This window comes from Meles meles, chromosome 3, assembly GCF_922984935.1.
Source record: "Meles meles chromosome 3, mMelMel3.1 paternal haplotype, whole genome shotgun sequence".
NCBI lineage: Eukaryota > Metazoa > Chordata > Mammalia > Carnivora > Mustelidae > Meles > Meles meles.
In genome coordinates this window covers 38,138,394-38,163,442 of record NC_060068.1, presented here as the reverse complement: position 1 = coordinate 38,163,442, position 25,049 = coordinate 38,138,394, and the positions used below count along the sequence as shown (strand labels likewise).

At 43.0% G+C, this 25,049-nt stretch overlaps 1 protein-coding gene across 1 annotated transcript in view; it reads right to left on the bottom strand.

The window, feature by feature from the left end:
* The window catches only part of LVRN (laeverin), a 64,238-nt gene extending 60,196 nt beyond the window's left edge, over window positions 1-4,042 (bottom strand). Inside the window, exon 1 of the mRNA XM_046000607.1 lies at window positions 3,313-4,042. Within this exon, the coding sequence (XP_045856563.1) occupies window positions 3,313-4,013 (701 nt within the window). The 5' untranslated portion in view covers window positions 4,014-4,042. The remainder of the gene's footprint in view (window positions 1-3,312) is intronic.
* Window positions 4,043-25,049: the final 21,007 nt, after the last annotated feature.

The window sequence follows — 25,049 nt, the reverse complement described above, 5'->3', positions numbered from 1 at the left end:
CGACAGCAACTGCTCACTCCCCTAGCTCCTAGCCACCAACATTCTACTTTCTATTTCTGAATTTAACCACTCTAGATAGTAGTTAAATACAATGTCCTCAAAGTTCATCTACGCTGCAGCATGTATCAGAATGTCCTTCCTTTTTTTTTTTTTTTTTTAAAGTAGGCTCCGTGCCCAGCATGAAGCCCAACACAGGACTTGAACTCATCACCCTGAGATGGAGACCTGAGCTGAGATCAAGAGTCAGCCACTTAACTGACTGAGTCACCCATGTGCCCCAGAACGTCCTTCCTTTTTAAGGCTGAATAATCTTCCCGCGTATATATAAACCACCTTTTATTTGTCCATTTGTCCATCGATAACCATGTGTTCCGTCCACCTTGTGGCTATTCTGACTGTGGACATGAGTGTATCATCTGGAATTTTTGAGGGTGTGCCCCAGAACTCTTTGTTTGATAAACTCCCCTGGGGATTCTAATATACATTCAAGGTTTGTGAAACACAACTTGAATTCAGGATTTCCCCAAGGATAGATGAAGAAGGAGTTTGGGTCGCTCTCAGACACACTATTATAGAGAGCTGACTCACACAGGAGAAAGTCAGTCTTTTTCACATTTTATGAATCTTTCTGGTAAGGTCAAGAGAAAAATCTTGGTTTGATGTTATTTATCTTGAACACTGGATTCTAATTTCTCCTTTTAACAAAGCGAGAGCAGCCCTCAGATTTGGAGCGCCAGATCCTTCAGCAGATAATCGTTAACAGGTGAATTTAATTAGATCGTTTTTTCATCGTATTAATGACTCTACAGCACCACGACTATAAGTTCTATATGATAGAGTTGCTTTTTAGTAGATCTACTTAATATTTTTGCTTAAATTGAGTGACATATTTTAACAAAAGAATATGGCCAGAGGTATGTGAATATGGCAAAACCCTGAAGAGTGATGTGCCAGAAAGTGAAGTCCAGGAAATACTGCTTTTGGGAACATCAGCATTTGGATTTTGCTCTCAACTTCCTGCACATAGGACAAGAGAGGCAGACACACAGAGAAGCACATGTCTAAGGCATCCAATAGATGTCTTCTCTGTGGCAGAAATGGGATAGCACCTGCCAGAGGGGGAAAGGCAGAGAACATTTAGGAAACATCCCCAGCAATCTCTCAAGCCAGAAAATCGGGGACCTAAGCCTTAGAAGAGTGAGACAGCGACGCTCTTTGAATTTGCTGGAATCATTTTCTTTTTCTTTTGCCTTAATGTTGAGTAAAATTTTCTAAAAAGTGCAGCCTGTCCAGACTGTGATAAGGGGTCACCAACGAAGAGAAGTAAACACGTTCAGCAATCAGCTCAGAGACATGGAGGGCCTGACTCAAGTCACACAGCTCAAACTCAGGCCTGGTGGGCTTCCAAAATCGGCTTCACCGCACTCATCATCGTCCAAGTTCTTTGTGACCTTGGCTTCAAACTCAACTGGAGGTTTCTTTCCTTCGTGGTTTCCAAGGCAGAGGAGCAATTTCCAAGCACCAGCTCCTCTAAGATCCGGCGAGTCTGGAACTCTGCAGTGGTCTATGAACATCTGGGGGACTTTATTCGGATTTCTGCTTGTTTGAATTTTAATGTTCTCAAAATACGGTTTCTAGTTACCACTAGAGCTGGCAACACAATAGAAAAATGGAAAGGGAATTTCATTTCCCATATTTGTGAGGGAAGGCTCTCCAGGCCATGGGCCTCATTAAGAAGAGATGGGTTAGCAAGTGATTTACTGACTCCACAGGAGAAAATACTGTCCCATGTGAGGGCAGCGTCCTTTTTTTTCCCCTCTGAAAAATCTTGCACTCTGAACCACCCGCACAGTAATTACAAAAGGTTTCCTGTGCCCTTAAATCCGGTAACACATCATCCTAATGAGAAAATTTCCAAAACTATTTTTCAAGCCTTGAGGCATGTTTGAAAGAAGAAAAAAAAAGCATACAGTCCTTAAAAACAAAAGTTACAGATTACACACCCACTGAGGGACCTTATTAAACTTACTTTCAAAACCCTGACATTTTCAAAAATAATGCAGGAGATGATTTAGGGGGTAATTGAGTAGGTTCCTTTCCCTCTGAGAACATCTGAGAACATTTTCTCTAAGAATAAAAAGGCAAACCGCAAATGGTCCACCAGTGGTGAGCAAAGAAGAGCGACAGTGTGAAGAGAGACCTTTCCAGTATCTTCCACACACAGGGTTTCCCCCGTGCCCGCCTGGGGTAAGAAACGTGGTCCCAGGGCGTGGAAAGAGGCAATTCTTGAGATGGAAACGTTCCGTGTGGAAAGCATTATCCCAGATGAGTGTAAAGAGAACACATGCATGCTACGTGAGCTGGCAAACTCAGGGAGGTCTCTTGTCTCCGCTGCTATTATTACGATTACTACCATTACTACTGCTACTCCTACTACTATTATTTTCTTCTTCCCAGGGAAGGAATCCCGAAAGCGCCAGTTTCCCCCCATCCTCTGCAGAGTTGTTCAAAAAGCTTGGCAGGGGTGGGAGAAGCTGCGTCTCCCGCACTAAACAAGACTTGCTCCCCAGGCAGGGGATGGGAGGGGATGAATGCAAGGGGAGTCTTACGTTTTGGAGAACCTCGGCAAAAAAGGGGGTTAAAAGAAATAAGATGAGAATAGCACCGACGTGAGGGTGTTTGTTCCAAGAGCAGCAGCTCCAGAGCGCGCGAAAGGAAAGGAGAGCAGGGAGCTGAGCGCAGAGGCCCGCTCGGGAAGGGAACCTCGCGGTGCGAGGGCGCGACAGCCCCAAGCCTCTCCAAGGTTAATGCCCAGACACCCACCAGCCGGCGATCTGGTTAAAACACAGATTCCGATCCTTTGGTCGAGGGTGGGGAATTTGCAGTCTCGAGCAAGCTCCCAGATTGATAGCTCCTGTTGGCCCACGGACCAGACTTTGAGGAGCAAGGGATTTGCTCACGGCGGCGAAGCCATCGTGGGTGAGAGCAAAGGTGGGGGGCGGGGGGGGCTTTCTGAAGACGACGGTAAACGTCTCGGGGTAGCAGCGACCTCAGAAAGGGCAACGACAGAAACGAACTGGATGCTGGATGGGCCGGGGGGATGGTGCCTCGAATGAGCCGGAGGAAGGACCGCGGTCTGGTAACCTCTGTTACAAGCAGGGATTCTGAAGGGAAGGGGAGCAAGGATTGCTCTACAAGAAGGCGTCGCGAGCGATGGGGGTTTTGGGGAGGGGCAGGAGACGCGCACCTGGACGCAGGCAGGCGGCTGGACTCTCGGCCGGAGCCCGGGGACGCGGGCCGGCCTGCGCTTACCTGCGCTCCCCCTGGTCTGTGTAGACGCTGAAGAAGAGCCCCTCCCTGAGGTCCTGGTACACCAGGCCGGAGAAGCTGAGCTGCAGCTCATACCGCGCCCCGGGCTGCAGCGGGCCGCCCAGCTCCAGCACCAGATACTGCATGTCGAACGCGAACCACACGTCGTCCACCGGCACGCGGCCCACCGTGCCGTCTCCGGCGTCGGAGGCCAGAGGACCCCGCACCTCGGCGCTCTCGCAGTCCAGGAAGAGGCTGTGCAGGAGCAGCCGCCTGGTGGCCGCGATGCAGCGCACCGTGATGTTCACGCGGCCCGTGAAGGTCAACGTCGGAGCCCAGGACTCGTGGGGCCGCAGCCGGGGCCACAGCTCCAGCTCGTAGTGCAGCGGCACGAGCCAGGGCGGCAGGCGCAGCTGGTCCCAGGGTCCTGGGGGGCGCCCGTGGCCCGTGGTGGAGGTCACCGCCGGCTCCCGAGTGGGGCGGGTGCGCCCGGGGGGCAGCGGCTCTTCCGGCGTGGCCACTGGCGTGGAGGGCGCGGCGTCTGGGCCCGCGCGGTGGGGAAGCTCCGACGGTTGCACGCGCGCGCAGCGGCCGTACAGGGCGGCGAGCGCGGCCAGCGCCAGCAGGAGCGCGGCCGCCAGCCCGGCCAGCAGCAGGGCTACCGCGCGGCTCACGTAGAAGCCGGAGCTGGAAGGGGGCCCCATGCTTGGACCCGCGGTGAGGACGAGGCGAGAGCCGGAAGACGGCGGCGGCACCAACCTTGCTCCGGGTGCTCAGTGATGGGACCCCAGTCCTTCCTCTCTGTAACGTCCCTCCTCCACCTCGTCCTCCTCCTCCCGGAGAAGCTTGGGAGACGCGAGTGAGCGGCTGGGACCAGGGCTTCCCCCTCCCAGCTAATCAGATCCAGGTCCCTGCCTACCCACCCCCGCCCCGCCAGAGCCTGGGGAAAGAGGCGGATCCCGCGCACCGCCGCGCGCGCCCCTTTGGGTCCGAAGGGAAAGCCTAAGGGATTGACGCTTCCACAGTCGACGGGGGAAGGGGACGGTCGGAGCAAACTCGAATTTGGGACACCTTGGACGAGGATGTTTGAATTCGTGAGATTTGCTTGATGCGCCCCGCGGTGCGGTTTCAAGGGTTGTCGGAAAAGACAGAAGCGCATAGCACACTCGGCTTATGACTGCAGGATGGTCTGCACACCTGTTGGCCGCTACCGGGGGATGTGAGTGCTAGGGGGTGCGGTGCGGGGCTGGACTTTTGGAGACGCACTCCGAAATGACCCTGGGTGGGTGGGGGGCATCCTCGCTATCAGAACTCCCCAAGCCAGATCGTGGGACCCTAAATTCGCCACCTGAATAAGCTCGGGAATCACGCAACCCAGGCAGCGAGTGCAACGATGGAAACCAGGTCAGGAGTCCCATCGCGTTTCGGAGCTTGGGAAGTGGGGCTTCGGGAGTAGTCGACGGAAAGGCCGAGAGAGTTCCTCTGCAGCTCTAGGGTGGAGAGGGGACGTCTCCGGAAAAGGGATAAGACGGTTCTGCTTTCAAAACCGGCTCGTTTCATGCAACAGTCGTGCGGCCAGCCTTTCCTCCGTCCAGAAACTGCCAGGCCAGGAGTCCCAAGCGATGCCCTAGTCGGTGAGATCTTTGGCATGCCGGGCATGTGTTTGCTATTTAGTGGGTGCTCCCGGGGCAGTTCTCCGGCCTGTGCGCCCAGCCCCGAGTTTGCACGCACGCACTCGCCTGCATTGGGAATGGGGTTGCAAGTATTCAGCGGGCACTGGGGAAGAGGCGAGAGCGGTTAAATATTCACCGGCCGGCTAAAGACTTCGTTGAGCGTGTATCCCATCTTCCAGAACGAAGATAATTTTTCCATCTCGTCCAGGAAACGGTCTTGGCTTTCCTGCTTTGAACTGTAGGTCCCATCCAATAAGGAAATCCTTCCACCTGAGTCCAGAGACGGGGTAAACCAAGGTGATTCTCCTGGGAAATGTGATCCGCCCTGCTCCTCCAGCTGAAATTAGTCACATTAAAAACAAACCTCCAGCCGAGCTCACCAGTGTCCTGATTACAGGTTTGATTGGCTTTCTTCAGAAAAGGAACGATCCTGTCTAAAAATAATTATGGCCACCTACATCCCTCCCGGAAGATCCTGGTTAGAGCTGAGGGAGAAAAAGCTCCTTCTGTTTCTCCTACGGCAAGTCAGGCTGCCACAACTATGAGCTACTGAGCTATATAGCAGGGGCCTGCGGGTGTAGGTTATTGTGAGATGGGGATTGTCACAGATGTAGAGCTAATGAATTATCGTCCTTGCCGCCCAGTGGTCAATTTCTGGTCAAATTCCAGACTCCCAAGGCAAGGTTAAAGATTCTTTCTTTAAAAGGAGTCCCTAACAGAGTGACTTCAAATTCATATTAGAGGGGCCCCTTCCCTCGATTTTGCGGAAGGAACTCTACAAACGTGTATGAGCAGACACAGGTGTTTAATTCCATTTGCCTAATATCATTAGACAAGTAGAAATTGGCTACCGCACAAAAAGATGCAACGTAATAAAATGACATCCAATGACTCTCAATTTAAGTATCTTATTTAAAGGGAAAATATTTGATAAATCGTTAAACCACTCAGAAGTTGCTAAATAATACACTCACTGACTCATGCTTATGTTAATTTTTAAAAAGAACTGGAAAATACTATCATGAAATTTTTGACATTTCAGTGAAAGACTAGTTCTGGGAAACAGATCAGTTGCCAGGAAAACATTCACTAAAAGTTTTTTTTTTTTTAATTTCTTAATGAGATCTCAGAAATTCCCCCTCCTATTTAGACCAGCTAGAACAGTGATTCTCAGCAGGAGGTGCTTTGGGCTGCTCCCCTACCTGGACATTTGCCAACGCATGGAGACTTTTGGTTGGTGGTTCTGTGGGGTGGGGGTGAGGCTTTGCTACTCATATCTAGGGAGTAAAGGCCAGGGATACCACTAAACATCCTACAGTGCACAGGACAGCCGCCTGCAACAAAGAAATACCTTGCCCAGAAGTGTCATCATTGCTACTGTTCAGAAATCCTAATCTAAAGCAATAACCCAAGGCCTTTTATGCTCCCCAATGGGACTTGGCCTTTGTATCTTTGTACCTATTTACTTTTGTTGCTTATGCTTATGTGTTTTTTTTTTAAGATTTTATTTATTTATTTGACACAGAGATCACAAGTAGGCAGAGAGGCAGGCAGAGAGAGAAGAGGAATCAGGCTCCCCGCGGAGCAGAGAGCCCAATGCGGGGCTTGATCCCAGGACCCTGGGATCATGACCTGAGCCGAAGGCAGAGGCTTTAACCCATTGAGCCACCCAGGCGCCCGCTTATGCTTATGTTTTGGCAGGTCTATTATCCTTCCATCATTATATCTTAGTAATTACTATGAGCCTCTGTAATAATTTATTCTTCCCCTTGGGCCATATGATTTAATTTTTCTTTTCTTTTTTTCTTCAATTTACTTTGCAAATTTAATTTTTTTTTGAATGGGTGATATATTCATAAGGCTCAAAAATAAAAAGAGTGTGGAAATTTATGTTGAGAAATCTGGCTTCCACTGCTTTCCTAGTTAATAATTTTTAATAGTATTTTTGTGTGTGTATCCTGTGTTTCTTTACGCAAATCATGCAAATACAATTATCTACTCTTGCATTTCTCCCCTTTCTTAAGTAAAAAATAGTATACCAAAACATGCTTCTGACCGTTGTATTTTTTTTTCATTTAACAATATATTCTGTGTATCTTTCTGTATCAGTCCACAGAGATCTTTCACATTCTTTTCTACAGCTGCATTGTATGGATATACCATGGTAAAGATTTGGTTCTGTGAAAGGATTCACCAGACTCCACAGGGTAACTTCACATAGACTTTTATTGAAAGGCAAAGAATATGGTACAGCAAGAAAAAGAGAATACAGGCAAGTATTGGAGGTCAGAGAGACATCCCCTTTGCCCTTATTTGCATAAATATGGGTAACACTGTGTCACCAACTCAAACTGCCAACATCTTTGAGAGGAATCTTGTTTACAGAAAGGAGCTCAAGGAGCTTAAAGGAGAAGCTCTTAGAGAACCCCCTTAAATCATCAAGCCAGATTTGTCAGACTTAGAAATCCAGTTGCCAACCATCAGTAAAGGAATTAACCTGGGTCTCCAGGGGGAATTTCAGACTTGAGTCAGCACATCATAAACTAATCAAGAGTCAAAAATCAAATATCCAGAAGTAAGACAGAGTAAGGAACACTGAAAATCCTCTCCTCTGTGAAAGCAATGTGAACTCTGAAAAAATGGTCAGAATTAACTATTTCAGAACTCTGCAAAATAATCTTGTAGCAATCCAGGGAGTGTTTGTTAAAGAAAAAAAAAAAAAAGCCAAATATCCGTTAAAAAAAAAATAACCTGAGCTTTATAACATTTTAACTTGCTTTATTCTCATTTCCTCCTTCTCAGCTCTGCAGTAGCCTTAAAAATCAATAGTCCCCATCAAGGTGCAAACCAGTAGCCTGGCAGGCACTGGAAGGAGCATGAAGTCCTTTGAAAGCCTCATTCTCAAGAGAACTGTCATTATTTGAACTACCTGGTGATTCCCTGAAAGACTTCCCTGGAAGACTGTCCTCTCAAGACTATCTTTATTGGACTTGATTTCACAGTTCAGCCTGGGGTGAACAGCCTTTCCTCAGGGGCACGGGTTGAAAATAACTTAGGCAATTGTTTGATATTGCAACTGCCTGGGGTGGGCAAACATTTGACCTAAACATTAAGCCCATCAGAAGGTTTAAAAGGAGAAGCTCAGGAATTAGGTATCTACAGGGGGCTTTGAAACTCTCCAACAGGTTCCTGAAAATCTTAAAGGCCATATGCATTCTATGGGCTATGTACAGGACTAAGGCTGCACTGCACGGAAAAGACCCAAGAAAGCCCTAACCACCTCTAGCTTACCTTGAGGCATTGCTCAAGCTGGTCTCAAGCCTAAGACAGCATTGTCAACTGCCTGGTTCAGTACTGAAGGGATATCTCAACACCCACACAGACAGACCCACAAAAACTGGGAAATTCAGGTATTCAAGGGAATCTCTGTCTAACCATTAGCTGACCACTAGGCTAACTGAGTAACCCCTAAGTGGTCACAAAAAAAAAAAAAAAAAAAGAATACGCACTTCACTGAATTAGTTCAGATCAGAAAAGTCTCTAAGCAAATAAATGATGACAACAACAGTGAGCAACAGCAAACCCTGAAGGGGCAAGAGATCTTAGACTTGTCACATTATTTAAAACATCATGTTTTCAACAACGAACAACAAAAATTATGAGATGTGCAAAGAAACAAAAGTGTGCCCATACACAGAGAAAAGTCATCTATACAAAATGTCCCGGGATGCCTGGGTGGCTCAGTTGGTTGGACGACTGCCTTTGGCTCCGGTCATGATCCTGGAGTCCCGGGATCGAGTCCCACATCGGGCTCCCAGCTCCACGGGGAGTCTGCTTCTCCCTCTGACCTTCTCCTTGCTCATGCTCTCTCTCACTGCCTCTCTCTCAAATAAATAAATAAAATCTTTAAAAAAAAATTCTTAAAGAAAATGTCCCTGAGGACTTTCAAACACTGGGCTTACTAGATAAAGATTTTAAATCAGCCATTTTAAATATGTTAAATGAACCAAGGAAACCATGTCTAAAGAGTTTAAAGGAAAGTATGGAAATAATATCTCATCAAATACAAAGTATCAATAAAAAGGTTAAGTTTTTAAAAAAGAATCAAATAGAAAGGAGCTGAAAGTACATTAACTGAAATTTAAAAATCACTAAAGGGGCTTGACAGTGATTTTTTATCAGGAAGGACAAATAATCAATGCAATTGAAGATAGGCTCCATGAGTTTATTCAGTCTGGGTAACATAAAGAAAAAAAGAATGAAGAAAAAAGAACAGAACTTAAGAGAACTGTGAGACACCATCAAGCAGACCAATGTATAGATGTGGAAGTTCCAGCAGGAGAAGAGCAAGAGTAAAGGGCAGAGAGATTATTTGAAGAAACAATATCCAAAAATTCCCCCAAGTTTTTGCAAGATATGAATGTACAAATCTAACAAGCTCAATAAATTGCACATAGGATAAATTCAAAGAAATCCATACCAAGACACATAATCATACTGTTAACATTCAAGGACAAAGAGAGAATCTTACAAGCAGCCAAAGAGATGTGATTTTTCATGTAAAAGGGATTCCCATTAAGACTACCAGCTGAGGGGCACCTGGGTGGCTCAGTGGTTAAAGCCTCTGCCTTTGGCTCAGGTCATGATCCCAGGGTCCTGGGATTGAGCCCCGCATCTGGCTCTCTGCTCAGCAGGGAGTCTGCTCCCCCCCCACACTCTCTCTCTGCCTGCCTCTCTGCCTACTTGTGATCTCTGTCTGTCAAATAAAAAATAAAATCTTAAAAAAAAAAAAAAAAAGACTACCAGCTGACTTCTCATCAGAAACCTTGGAGATGAGAAGGTTGATCTATTCAGTGCTGAAACCCAACCAACCAACCAAACAAACAAACCCTATCAGCTGATAATTCTATATCCAGCAAAAGTGTTCCTCAAAATGAGGGAAAAAAGGAGATAGTCCCAGATAAACAAAAGCTAGGGGTGTCCATAACCACTACATCTGCCCTTCGAGAAATACTGAGTCCAGGTTAAAATGAAAGGACACTAGTCAGTAACTCAAAGAAGAAATAGGGATCTCTGATAAAGGTAAATAGATGGGCAATTATAAAAGCTAGTATTTTTGTAACTTTGGTTTGTAACTCTACTTTTTATTTTCTATGTGCTGTAAAAGACAAATGCATAAAAACAAATATTAATTTACATTATTGAACACATCATATATAAAGATATAATCTGTGACATCAGTAACGGAAAGGGGAAGGATCAAGCTGTATGGGAACAGAGTCTGTGTATGTTACTGAAGTTAAATTTGTATAAATTCAAATTAAATTGATATAATTTTAGAGTGTTAAATGTAATCACCATAGAAATCACGAAAAAAATCTTTAGATCATACACATAAAGAAATGAAAAGGGAATCAAAATGTTTCAATCAAGTATCAAGTAAACACAAAAGAAGGCAGCAATAGGGAAAATGGAAAAAATTATAAGGCATATAGAAAACAAAGCAAAATGGCAGAACTAAATCCCTCCTTATTGGAATTTTTTTTAAGATTTTATTTATTAATTTGACAGACAGAGATCACAAGTAGGCAGAGAGGCAGCCAGAGAGAGAGGAAGGGAAGGAAGCAGACTCCCTGCTGAGCAGAGAGCCCTTTGCGGGGCTTGATCCCAGGACTCTGGGATCATGACCTGAGCCAAAGGCAGAGGTTTTAACCCACTGAGCCGCATAGGAGCCCCCTTATTGGAATTATTTTTTTTTAAGATTTTATTTATTTACTTGACAGAGCACACAAGCAGAGGGAGCAGGAGGGGGAAGCAGGCTCCCCAGTGAGCAGGGAGCCCAATGCAGGGCTTGATCCCAGGACCCTGGGATCATAACCTGAGCCAAATGCAAATGCTTAACTGACTGAGCCACCTAGATGCCCCTTGAGTAATTATTTTAAAAGTAAATTAGTTAAACTCTGCAACCAAAAGACAGAGATTGGCAGAATGAATTTTTAAAAACATGACTTAGCTATCTGTTGTCTACAAAGAGACATATTTTAGATCCAAAGTCAAAGGTTCAAAGTGAAAGAAGGGAAACAATATTTCATGCATATAGTAACCAAAAAAGAATTGATCTGCCTATACTAATATCAGACAAAATAGATTTTAAATCAAAAAATGTTACAAGAGACAAAGGACGTTATATATCAGTAAAAGGTTCAATACAGTAAGATGTAATAATTATGAACATATACACATCTATAACATATCCTCAAAATACATAAAGCAAAAACTGACAAAGTTGAAGGGAGAACTCAACAGTTCCACAAAAATAGTTGGAGACTTCAGCATCCCACTTTCAGTAATGGATAGACCAACCAGACAGATAATAAGGAAGGAAATAGAAGACTTGACCAACACAAAAACCACCCAGGCCTAAAAGTCCATACACAACACTCCACTAAACAACAGCAGAATACCCAATCTTCCCGAGCACACCTGAGATTTCTCCATGGATAGACCACATGTTAGCCCAGAAAACAAGTCCCAATCAATTTAAAAGAAAGACATTATTCAAAGCATCTTTTCTGGACATAGTGAGATGAAGTCAGAAATTAATAAAGAAAATTGAGAAGTTCACAAATATGTGGAAATTAACACAAATATCAAACAATGAATGGGTCAATGCTCAGAGGGAAGTTTATAGCTATAAATGTCTACATTAAGAAAGAAGAGAGTCCTCAAATCAGTAACCTAAATTTATACCTTAAGGGATTAGAAATAGAAGAGGAAACTAAAGTTGATGATAAAAAATAATAAATATTAGAGCGGAGGTTGAGAAACTAGAGAATAGAAAAATAATAAAATCAATGGAAATCAATTCGGTTCTTAGAGACCAACAAAACTGGCAAACCATTAGTTACATGAACTAAGGAAAAGAGAAGACACAAATAAATAAAATCAGAAACGAAAGTGGGGATATTACTATGAGCTTCACAGAGATGAAAAGGAATATAACAGAAAATATAAGCAATTATATTCCAACAATTTAGTTAACCCAAAGAAATGGATACATTTTATGAAACATAGAAATTAGTTAAACTGACTGGAGAAGAGATTTTTTAAAAATCTCAACAGCCTGTAACAAGTAAAGAGATTGAATACGCAATGAAAAGCCTCCCCCAGAACAAAAGTCCTAGACCACATGGTTTCCCCCAGGGAATTCTACCAAAGTTTAAAGAAGAATTAAAACCAATCTTACTCAACGCCTCAAAAAAAGTGAAGAGGAATAAACACTTTGTAATGGCATTACTCTGGTTTTTAAAAAAACCACATAAAGACATCATAAGAAAAGAAAATTAAAAACCAGTATCTTTATGAATATGGAGTAAGTATAAGCAAATAAAACCCAGTAGAGTATTAAAAGGATTATTCACCATGACCAAGTGAATTTATCCCAAGAACAGAAGAGGGGGTGGCACCTGAATGGTGCAGTCAGTGGGTTAAGCGTCTGACTCTTGGTTTCAGCTCAGGCCATGATCTCAGGGTTGTGAGATCGAGCCCCCTGTTGAGCTCTACATTCAGTGTGGAGTCTGCTTGAGACTCTCTCCCTCACCCTCTGCCCCTCCCACTCGTGGTCTGTCTCTCTCTGTGTGAAATAAATACATAAATCTTAAAAAAAAGAAAAAGAGTGGAAGAGTCGTTCAACATAAGAAAATCCATTGATGTAATACAACACCTTAATAGAGCAATGGGAAAAAAGGACATGATCATCTCAATTGATACAATTGATACATAAAAAGGCATTTGACAGAATACAGCCTTTTATTTATAAAAGCTTTTATCCACAAAACCTCCCAGAACACTAGGAATAGAAGTGCCTGGGTGGCTCTGTCGGTTAAGCATCTGCCTTTGGTTCAAGTCATGATCCCTGGGTCCTGGGATTGAATCTCACATCTGGCTCCCTGCTCAGCGGGAAGCCAACTTCTCCGTCTCCCACTTCCCCTGCTTGTGTTCCCTCCCACGCTGTGTCTCTCTCTGTCAAATAAATAAATAAAATCTTTTAAAAAAGAAAATATATAGATACAGATATAGATATATAAAAGAAGACTAGGAATAGAAGGAAAGTTACTCAACATGATGAAGAATATTTATGAAAAACCCAGAGCTAACAACATATTCAATGGTGAAAGACTCATTGCTTTTCCCCCTTAAGGTCAGGAATAAGACAAAGGTGTTTGCTTTTATTGCTTGTTAGAAATGATGAAAAAGGTTTACGGATAGAAAGTGGTGGTTACACACAACAGCGTGAATGTATTTAATGCCACTGAATCGTATACCTAGAAATTATTAGAATGATAAAGATTATGTTACATATCTATCTCTCACCACAATAAAAAAACATATTGTAAACATAGCATCATAATATTTTATTATTAATAGTGATCAATATCTATTACTTATTAAAATCCAGGAACATGCAGGTTCATGAGCCTGGATGGCTCAGTCAGGTAACTATTTGACTCTGGATTTTGACTCGGGTCATGATCTCAGGGTCATGGGACCCAGCCCTGCCACAGGGTCTGCGCTCATAGGGGAGTCTGCTTGAGGTTCTTTCTCCCCCTCTGCCTGCACCTCCCCTCTGCTCTATCTCTCAAATAAAAAAAAAGTCTTTTTTTTAAAAATCGAGGAATATGCAGACATTAGGTTAATGTGTGTCAGGTGTGTCTGGGTGGCTTGGTCAGTTAAACGTCTGCCTTCAGCTCAGGTCATGATCCCAGGGTCCTGGAATGGAGCCCCACATGGGCTCCTTGCTTGGCAGCAAGGCTGCTTCTCTCTCTCCTCCCCTCTGCTGTGCTCTCTCTCTATCTCTGATGCTATCTGTGTCTCTTAATTAGTAAGAGATTAATTAATTAATTAATTAACAGATTAATTTAAAAGTTAGAAGATTAATTAAAAAGTTTTAAAAGAACTTTTAGATTAATTAACAGATTAATTAATTAATAATAATATTAATTAATAATATGTATGTTTCTCAAATAAATAAATAAAACCTTAAAAAAAGTTATCATTGCTCTCTGGGTGTTTTAGACTAGCTGGGAAATTTAACATTTTATCTGCTGGGGGAAATAATATTTTTCAAAAATCTTTTCGAGAAAACAAATAAATATTGTGTTAGAATAAAAGACTAGAAGAAATAAGCAAAAAGAAAGAAAACATTATCAGCACACCCCCCTCAGATATCTGGCTGTGTTCCCTCCTGCTGGTAAACTCCCCTCGTCCCCCAAAAAACTCCCATCCTCTAGCTTTATGACATTCACTGCCTTGGTCCTCTTTGTTTTCTTTTTTTTCTTTTTTTTTTTCCATTTTATTTATTTTTTCAGCGTAACAGTATTCATTGTTTCTGCACAACACCCAGTGCTCCATGCAAAACGTGCCCTCCCCATTACCTGTTCCCCCAACCTCCCACCCCTGACCCTTCAAAACCCTCAGGATGATTTTCAGAGTCCATAGTCTCTTATGGTTCGCCTCCCCTTCCAATTTTTTTTTTTTAATAAACATATAATGTATTTTTATCCCCAGGGGTACAGGTCTGTGAATTGCCAGGTTTACACACTTCACAGCCCTCACGATAGCACATACCCTCCCCAATGTCCATAGCCCCCTCCCCCTCTCCCAATCCCACCTCCCCCCAGCAACCCCCAGTTTGTTTTGTGAGATTAAGAGTCATTTATGGTTTGTCTCCCTCCCAATCCCATCTTGTTTCATTTATTCGTCTCCTATCCCCCTACCCCCCCATGTTTCTTCTCCATTTCCTCATATCAGGGAGATCATATGATAGTTGTCTTTCTCCGATTGACTTATTTCACTAAGCATGATACGCTCTAGTTCCATCCACGTCGTCACAAATGGCATGATTTCATTTCTTTTGATGGCTGCATAGTATTCCATTGTGTATATATACCACCTCTTCTTTATCCATTCATCTGTTGATGGACATCTAGGTTCTTTCCATAGTTTGGCTATTGTAGACATTGCTGCTATAAACATTCGGGTACACGTGCCCCTTCGGATAACTGCGTTTGTATCTTTAGGGTAAATACCCAGTAGTGCAATTGCTGGGTCATAGGGTAGTTCTATTTTCAACATTTTGAGGAACCTCCATGCTGTTTTCCAGAGTGGTTGCACCAGCTTGCATTCCCACCAACAGTGGAGGAGGGTTCCCCTTTCTCCACATCCTCGCCAGCATCTGTCATTTCCTGACTTGTTAATTTTAGCCATTCTGACTGGTGTGAGGTGATATCTCATTGTGGTTTTGATTTGTATTTCCCTGATGCCGAGTGACGTGGAGCACTTTTTCATGTGTCTGTTGGCCATCTGGATGTCTTCTTTGCAGAAATGTCTGTTCATGTCCTCTGCCCATTTCTTGATTGGATTGTTTGTTCTTTGCGTGTTGAGTTTGCTAAGTTCCTTATAGATTTTGGATACTAGCCCTTTATCTGCTATGTCGTTTGCAAATATCTTCTCCCATTCTGTCAGTTGTCTTTTGGTTTTGTTAACTGTTTCCTTTGCTGTGCAAAAGCTTTTGATCTTGATGAAATCCCAATAGTTCATTTTTACCCTTGCTTCCCTTGCCTTTGCCGATGTTCCTAGGAAGATGTTGCTGCGGCTGAGGTCGAAGAGGTTGCTGCTTGTGTTCTCCTCAAGGATTTTGATGGATTCCTTTCTCACATTGAGGTCCTTCATCCATTTGGAGTCTATTTTCGTGTGTGGTGTAAGGAAGTGGTCCAATTTCATTTTTCTGCATGTGGCTGTCCAATTTTCCCAGCACCATTTATTGAAGAGGCTGTCTTTTTTCCATTGGACATTCTTTCCTGCTTTGTCGAAGATTAGTTGACCATAGAGTTGAGGGTCAATTTCTGGGCTCTCTATTCTGTTCCACTGATCTATGTGTCTGTTTTTGTGCCAGTACCATGCTGTCTTGATGATGACAGCTTTGTAATAGAGCTTGAAGTCCGGAATTGTGATGCCACCAACTTTGTCTTTCTTTTTCAATATTCCTTTGGCTATTCGAGGTCTTTTCTGGTTCCATATAAATTTTAGGATTATTTGTTCCATTTCTTTGAAAAAAATGGATGGTATATTGATAGGGATTGCATTAAATGTGTAGATTGCTTTAGATAGCATAGACATTTTCACAATATTCATTCTTCCAATCCAGGAGCATGGAACATTTTTCCATTTTTTTGTGTCTTCCTCAATTTCTTTCATGAGTACTTTATAATTTTCTGTGTATAGATTCTTAGTCTCTTTGGTTAGATTTATTCCTAGGTATCTTATAGTTTTGGGTACAATTGTAAATGGGATTGACTCCTTAATTTCTCTTTCTTCAGTCTTGTTGTTGGTGTACAGAAATGCAACTGATTTCTGTGCATTGATTTTATATCCTGACACTTTACTGAATTCCTGTACAAGTTCTAGCAGTTTTGGAGTGGAGTCTTTTGGGTTTTCCACATATAGTATCATATCATCTGCGAAGAGTGATAGTTTGACTTCTTCTTTACCAATTTGGATGCCTTTAATTTCTTTTTGTTGTCTGATTGCTGAGGCTAGGACTTCTAGTACTATGTTGAATAGCAGTGGTGATAATGGACATCCCTGCCGTGTTCCTGACCTTAACGGAAAAGCTTTCAGTTTTTCTCCATTGAGAATGATATTTGCGGTGGGTTTTTCATAGATGGCTTTGATAATATTGAGGTATGTGCCCTCTATCCCCACACTTTGAAGAGTTTTGATCAGGAAAGGATGCTGTACTTTGTCAAATGCTTTTTCAGCATCTATTGAGAGTATCATATGGTTCTTGTTCTTTCTTTTATTAATGTGTTCTATCACATTGATTGATTTGCGGATGTTGAACCAACCCTGCAGCCCTGGAATAAATCCCACTTGATCGTGGTGAATAATCCTTTTAATGTACTGTTGAATCCTATTGGCTAGTATTTTGGCGAGAATTTTTGCGTCTGTGTTCATCAAGGATATTGGTCTGTAGTTCTTTTTTTTGGTGGGATCCTTGTCTGGTTTTGGGATCAAGGTGATGCTGTCCTCATAAAATGAGTTTGGAAGTTTTCCTTCCATTTCTATTTTTTGGAACAGTTTCAGGAGAATAGGAATTAGTTCTTCTTTAAATGTTTGGTAGAATTCCCCTGGGAAGCCGTCTGGCCCTGGGCTTTTGTTTGTTTGGAGATTTTTGATGACTGTTTCAATCTTCTTACTGGTTATGGGCCTGTTCAGGTTTTCTATTTCTTCCTGGTTCAGTTGTGGTAGTTTCTATGTCTCTAGGAATGCATCCATTTCTTCCAGATTGTCAAATTTGTTGGCGTAGAGTTGCTCATAGTATGTTCTTATAATTGTCTGTATTTCTTTGGTGTTAGTTGTGATCTCTCCTCTTTCATTCATGATTTTATTTATTTGGGTCCTTTCTCTTTTCTTTTGGATGAGTCTGGCCAGGGGTTTATCAATCTTATTGATTCTTTCAAACAACCAGCTCCTAGTTTCATTGATTTTTTTCTATTGTTTTTTTGGTTTCTATTTCATTGATTTCTGCTCTGATCTTTATGATTTCTCTTCTCCTGCTGGGTTTAGGGTTTCTTTCTTGTTCTTTCTCCAGCTCCTTTACGTGTAGGGTTAGGTTGTGTACTTGAGACCTTTCTTGTTTCTTGAGAAAGGCTTGTACCGCCATATATTTTCCTCTCAGGACTGCCTTTGCTGTGTCCCACAGATTTTGAACCGTTGTGTTTTCATTATCATTTGCTTCCATGAATTTTTTCAATTCTTCTTTAATTTCCTGGTTAACCCATTCATTCTGTAGAAGGATGCTGTTTAGTCTCCATGTATTTGGGTTCTTTCCAGCTTTCCTCTTCTGATTGAGTTCTAGCTTCAGAGCATTGTGGTCTGAAAATATGCAGGGAATAATCCTAATCTTTTGATACCGGTTGAGACCTGATTTGTGACCTAGGATGTGATCTATTCTGGAGAAGGTTCCATGTGCACTAGAGAAGAATGTGTATTCTGTTGCTTTGGGATGAAATGTTCTGAATATATCTGTGATGTCCATGTGGTCCAGTGTGTCATTTAAGGCCTTTATTTCCTTGTTGAACTTTGGCTTGGATGACCTGTCCATTTCAGTGAGGGGAGTGTTCAAGTACCCTACTATTATTGTATTATTATTGATGTGTTTCTTTGATTTTGTTATTAATTGGTTGATATAGTTGGCTGCTCCCACGTTAGGGGCATAGATATTTAAAATTGTTAGATCTTCTTGTTGGACAGACCCTTTGAGTAGGATATAGTGTCCTTCCTCATCTCTTATTATAGTCTTTGGCTTGAAATCTAATTGATCTGATATAAGGATTGCCACCCCAGCTTTCTTCTGATGCCCATTAGCATGGTAAATTGTTTTCCACCCCCTCACTTTAAATCTGGAGGTGTCTTCGCGTCTAAAATGAGTTTCTTGTAGGCAACATACTGATGGGTTTTGTTTTTTTATCCATTCTGATACCCTGTGTCTTTTGATTGGGGCATTTAGCCCATTAACATTCAGGGTAACTATTGAGAGATATGAATTTAGTGCCATTATTAGCCTGTAAGGTGATTGTTACTGTATATTGTCTCTGTACCTTTCTGATCTACTACTTTTAGGCTCTCTCTTTGCTTAGAGGACCCCTTTCAATATTTCCTGTAGAGCTGTTTGCTCAGTGGTGTTTGCAAATTCTTTCAGTTTTTGTTTGTCCTGGAAGCTTTTGATCTCTCCTTCTATTTTCAATGATAGCCTAGCTGGATAGAGTATTCTTGGCTGCATGTTTTTCTCGTTTAGTGCTCTGAATATATCATGCCAGCTCTTTCTGGCCTGCCAGGTCTCTGTGGATAATCTGCTTCAATCTAATATTTTTACCATTGTATGTTACAGACTTCTTTTCTCAGGCTGCTTTCAGGATTTTCTCTTTGTCACTAAGACTTGTAAATTTTACTATTAGGTGACGGGGTGTGCACCTATTCTTGTTGACTTTGAGGGGGGTTCTCTGCATCTCCTGGATTTTGATGCTTGTTCCCTTTGCCATATTAGGGAAATTCTCTCCAATGATTCTCTCCAATAGACCTTCTGCTCCCCTCTCTGTTTCTTCTTCTTCTGGAATCCCAATTATTCTAATGTTGTTTCGTCTTATGGTGTCACTTATCTCTCGAATTCTCCCCTTGTGGTCCTGTAGCTGTTTGTCCCTCTTTTGCTCGGCTTCCTTATTCTCTGTCATTTGGTCTTCTATATCACTAATTCTTTCTTCTGCCTCATTTATCCTAGCAGTGAGAGCCTCCATTTTTTATTGCACCTCATTAATAGCTTTTTTGATTTCAACTTGGTTAGATTTTAGTTCTTTAATTTCTCCAGAAAGGGCTTTAATATCTCCAGAGAGGGTTTCTCTAATATCTTCCATGCCTTTTTCGAGCCCGGCTAGAATGTTCAGAATCGTCATTCTGAACTCTTGATCTGACATATTACCAATGTCTGTGTTGATTAGGTCCCTAGCCTTCGGTACTGTCTCTTGTTCTTTTGTTTGTGGTGATTTTTTCCGCCTTGTCATTTTGTCCAGATAAGAGGATATGAAGGAGCAAATAAACTACTAAAAGGGTGGCAAAGACCCCAGAAAAATGCGCTGTAACCAAATCAGAAGAGACCCCTAATTGTGGGGGGGAGAAAGGGGATAAAAACAGGTTCTGAAAAAAAAAAGAAAAAAAAAGGAAAAAAAAAGAAAAAATTTTAAAAAATAAAACAAATAAAAAATATAAAAAATAAAGAAAAGATATATATATTTAGATGAACTAGTCAAAAAAAAAGTTAAAAAAGAAAAGGGTAAAAGTTTTTAAAAAATTTAGCAGAAGAAGAAAAAAGAAAAAAGAAAAAAAATTGAAAAAAGAAAAAAAAATTGAAGTAGCCGCAAGACTAAAGAATCATGGGGAGAAAGCCATGAGTTACGTGCTTTGCTTGCTCCTCCTCTGGAATTGCTCTGCTGTCTTAGGAATTGAGCCTGCTTTCTCCTTGATAGATGAACTTCGTCCTGGCTGGATATTTTGTTGATCTTCTGGGGGAGGGGCCTGTTGTAGTGACTCTCAAGTGTCTTTGCCCGAGGCGGGATTGCACCGCCCTTACCGGCGGCCGGACTAAGTAAATGGCTCGGGTTCCCTTTTGGGAGCTTCTGTTCCCTGAACGCTTTCCGTAGAGTTCCGGAGGACGGGAATGAAAATGGCGGCCTCCCAGTCTCCGGCCCGGAGGAGCCGAGAGCCTGGGGCCCCACTCCTCAGTGTGCCCCCAGAGGACAGCACCCAATCACTCCCGTATCCCCAGCCTCTAGCTGGGCTCCGAGCTCACCCAGCCTGCGACCAGTTCAAGGTAACCCCGAGCTGAGAGTTCAGTCCTCGGCTCTGTCTCTGCAGCCGGCTTCTCCGTTCTAATACCTGCGAGCTCTGGACACTCTGACACCCCCGATCCTTCTGTGACCCTGCGGGGCCTGGGGCCACGCTAACCCCGCGTGGGCTTTACCCTGGTTTAGCCTCTGGAGCAATGTCCCTCAGTGGAACAGACTTTTAAAAGTCCTGATTTTGTGCTCTGTTCCTCCGCCACTTGCCGGGAGCCGGCCCCTCCCCCCGCGGTCTATCTTCCCGTCGTTTTAGATTCACTTCTCCGCCAGTCCTACCTTTCAGAAAGTGGTTGATTTTCTGTTTCTAGAGTTGCTGTTCTTCTTCTCTTCGCTCTCCCGTTGGATTTGTAGGTGTTTGCAATGTTTAGATAAGCTATCGAGCTGATCTCCTGCTACCTGATGTAGTCTCAGGCTGCCACTTCTCCGCCATCTTGACTCCTCCCTCCGGTCCTCTTTGTTTTCTGACCATGTATATGTGCATCTGTAATTCTTATACATTAGCTTTTACTATTTTGGGACTTCACGTAGAAAAGAACCTTAATATGTAGTCTTTGATGTCTGGCTCTTTTTAGTTCAACATTACGTTTGTAAGACTTACGTATGATGCTGCATTCAACTTTTGATTTATTCTTACCGATTTATAGTATCCCATTATGTGCTTATTCTGTGATTTATCCATCCCATGGTTGATAGCTATTTGGGTTATTTTTAGAGTGTGACTATTATTAAAATGATGCTATAAATAGCATTGGATGTCTTCTGGCATACATTTTTGTTGAATATATACCCAGGAATGAAATTATTAAACATAGGCTATGTGCATAGCTTCAGCCGAAGTGGATGACCCAAAGCTACCAGTGGTACCAATTTCCGTTCTTAACAGCTGTGTGTAAGAGTTCCCACTGTTCCATGACTGGACTAATTCTCAGTATCAACAGTCTTGTAAATTCTAGCCATTTTGGCATGCATGTGGCTTTGATTTGCACTTCTTTGATTTACAACCAAGCTAGAGACTTTTTCACATAATCATGAGGTCTTTGGATTTCCTCATTGGTAAAGTGTTTATTCACAGGGTTTGCGTGGTTTTCTATTGGTTGTCAGTATTTTTCTTATCACCTGTATATTTTTTAGATACGAGTCCTTTGTTGGATATATGTATCGCAAATACCTTCTCTGATATTAAAGCAGCAAAGAGACAGCTGTAGAGAGAACAGTGGTCTTCCAGGAACAGAGATTGCCTTTCAAGTATTTTCTTTGTAAATTCCAAATGGTAGCCTTTTCTTACACAGCCTGGTTGGGGTCTCTAGGCTACTTTTGAGGCCACTAAGTCCTTCTTACATGTGTCTCTAAACTTTTAAAGTGAGTCAATATTGACCATCTATGGTCCTGAGGTTTATGGCTTTGGCTGATTGTGTGTGGGAACCCTGAAAATGTATCCTTTAGATCTCCTGCTAGACTGAGTGCAATTGACTGACAGCTCCAGCTGCTGAGGTAGGTCTCGGGCCCTGCCTCCCAACCTGTGTCTGCTCTGAGGCCACGCCTCCCTGGGCTCTGCCCTGCCAATGAATGACAGAGCATGGCAGAGACATTAATGAAGATCCTGGGAAGGACTGGGCTGATAGACCCCTTTGGCTGGAAAACTTCCCAGTGGTCTGCCAGAAACTTTCTTAACCCTGTACAGCTGTCTGAGACTCTTCTTATCCCGCCCTCCTCCTCCCTCCCTCCAACCAGAAAGTCTGACTAGCATCACACCCAGAAGCCTGACTCACCTTCTCTGGCTCCCTGCCCTTCCCCACCCAAAAAACCTTTCCACATCTAATCCCATCTTGGAGCCTGCGTCTTGTTTATCTTCCGAATTCAAAATTTATGGCTAGGTTGTATATAAGAGCAAGTCTCTTTCACTGATTTTTTTTAAAAATTTCAACATCATGGAGTTATTTTGAGATTATTTGCAATCTTTTTGCAATCTTTTTTTTTTAGGTTTAAGAAAGCTTTTCAGACTTATATTAATTATTGCTTCTTCCATGTCAATTGCTTTTGTTTCTTCATCAGAAGCATCCACAATTCTTAGGTTGAATGTCGTTTGTCTTCTTTATCTATTAGTTCTTTCTCCTTATTTAAAAATTATTTATTTATTTGATAGACAGAGATCACAAGTAGGCAGAGAGGCAGGCAGAGAGGCAGAAGCAGGCTTCCTGCTGAGCAGAGAGCCTGATGTGGGGCTCAATCCCAGGACTCTGGGATCATGACCTGAGCTGAAGGCAAAGGCTTTAACCCACTGAGGCACTCAGGTGCCCCTTTCTCCTTATTTTTATCTTAACTAATTTGTCTTTGTTCTTAGAGAATTTATCAAGTGTTTCCTTCCTACCATATACCCGCACAAAAGGAAATATCTACTCAGTACTGGGACTTGTACTGAGGAAGCTACTTGACCAAGTCAATGGAGAGTGAAATCAAGAGTCCCTTCTCGGGGCGCCTGGGTGGCTCAGTGGGTTAAAGCCTCTGCCTTCGGCTCAGGTCATGGTTTCAGGGTCCTGGGATTGAGCCCCACATTGAGCCCCGCACTGGGCTCTCTGCTCAGCAGGGAGCCTGCTTCCTCCTCTCTCTGCCTGCCTCTCCGCCTACTTGTGATCTCTCTCTGTCAAATAAATAAATTAAAAAATTAAAAAAAAAAAGAGTCCCTTCTCTGCATGAAAGGCATCAGTCACAGAGACTATGGACTGAGTGTTAATGAAACACGGAGCCGGACACCCTCACAGCATGATACATTCAACAAGTGTCTGTTGAATCAGCGATGGGATTCAGACAATGAGTTCCCAAGGATTTAGTTTCTCCTGCTCTGTCATATGGTATATATTGTCATTACTCTCACTAAGTTAATGTGTTTAAAATGAAGACCAACTGTGGGTAAATCAAACCTCTTTCCTAAATTAGAAAACACGCTGCCTGCCTTTGGCAGTTCATGTATAATAATTGAAAACAAACTGTAAAGAAGAGAAGGGGGAAATCGTGAATGTGTTTTTCTCTCTAGTGTCTTGGACACGGTTTGGCGTGGGAACGTGGGAACGATCAGGGCAGAAAACGGTCACTAAGAAAAAAAGGAGAGGAAGAAAAACACATGAAGGAGGAAACCCATCTACTAAAAAACATACATTAAAACTAATGCTCACTTTTTTTTTCCAGTTACCCACTTAATTACACAAAATCAAACAAGCGTACTTTACAATATAATATTGTGCTTGGTCACCTGTTTAGTTAGCTGGGAAGCTGGGGTTACAGGACTTCTCAGACATACTGGCACAAAACGGCCAGTTGTCACATGGTACTTCCAGATGAGCCCTAGTGTGTTAGTGAAGGGTTTGGCCAAAGGGATGTAACAGAAGAGCAGTGACTCCAGCAAAACAGAAGCTTACTTTTTCACAGGGTAGCCCAGAGGTAAGTGGAGCATCCAAGACGGGCATGTGGCTCTCTTCCATGACGTCATCCATCCCCCAAGCGGGTGGTCCTTGTCTGTGTGCTTAGCCCAGGCTCGCCAGCACCACATCTGCAGCCCGGCCCCCTGAAGCGAAGTGATGGAAAGTGGAGAGCAAGGGTTTTCTCTTAGGATACAGGTGTGTAACTGTGGGATTGGGCAGCTCACATATTTGGAGAGCACACAGACATCCTCCTTCCTGGGATGGTTGCTCACTCGGATTTTTACCAGCCTAGGACGGATTGCGGATAGAAAGTAAGGGGTTGAGAGATGGAGTGCCTGTAGGATTTAGCTCTCATGGTGCCAATGGCGAGTAGGAGGATTATGGATTATTATGGCTTCTTCTGACTGCCCTGGAGAGAGCCAAAAAGCAAAAGATACATCTAATGCTTTAAATTCCCCTTTCACGGTGTAAGTGAACAGTCAGAAAACTTCCGTTACCTTCAAGAGGTCCTTTGTCTCATCTAGCTGCAAGACCAGCAGAAATTGGGTTAGACCCAGAGCTACAACGTCAGTTAAATGGGCAACCCCGCCGGGTCTGTAATGTTAGGGTAAGGGCGCCATTTTGGAAAAGAGTGGGTTGTTGAGAGTGGGGATGGGTATATTTAGACAAAGAGAAAGCTGAGAATTTCAAACCATCAGTTCCCTCTGACCTTTCTTTATCAGCGAAGCCGCCCTCCACTCTGACTGAACAAACATCTCCTCTTGCAGAAACACTTCCCTGCCTCATCTGGAGCAGTTGCCTTGTAGAGGGATACTTACTCTCAAGGCTTCACCCACCCATTTTTCATTGCCTCCAGGCTGTGAATGAGCCCCTCAAAGAGCCCAGACAAAGACGTGCTCTATCTCTTCTCTAGGACGAGAGCCTACACACCTAGGCTCTTTTGGTTTTGTATCAACAGAAGTCTGGGGAGCACATATGGGAATAGATTCGAAGGGTGTTACACCAAATACAAGATTGAATCAGGTCACATTTATGGATATCGGTGTTCTCACTGAAGACTCCATGTTTACTATGTTAGCGCGAAGATCTGGACTGGAAGTAACTGAATCCTAAACTCAGCAGTGGCCCACACCCAGTGGGCCCGATGTATCAGAATTAGAGCAGCAGTTTCAACCCTGGCTACACATCAGAATCACCTC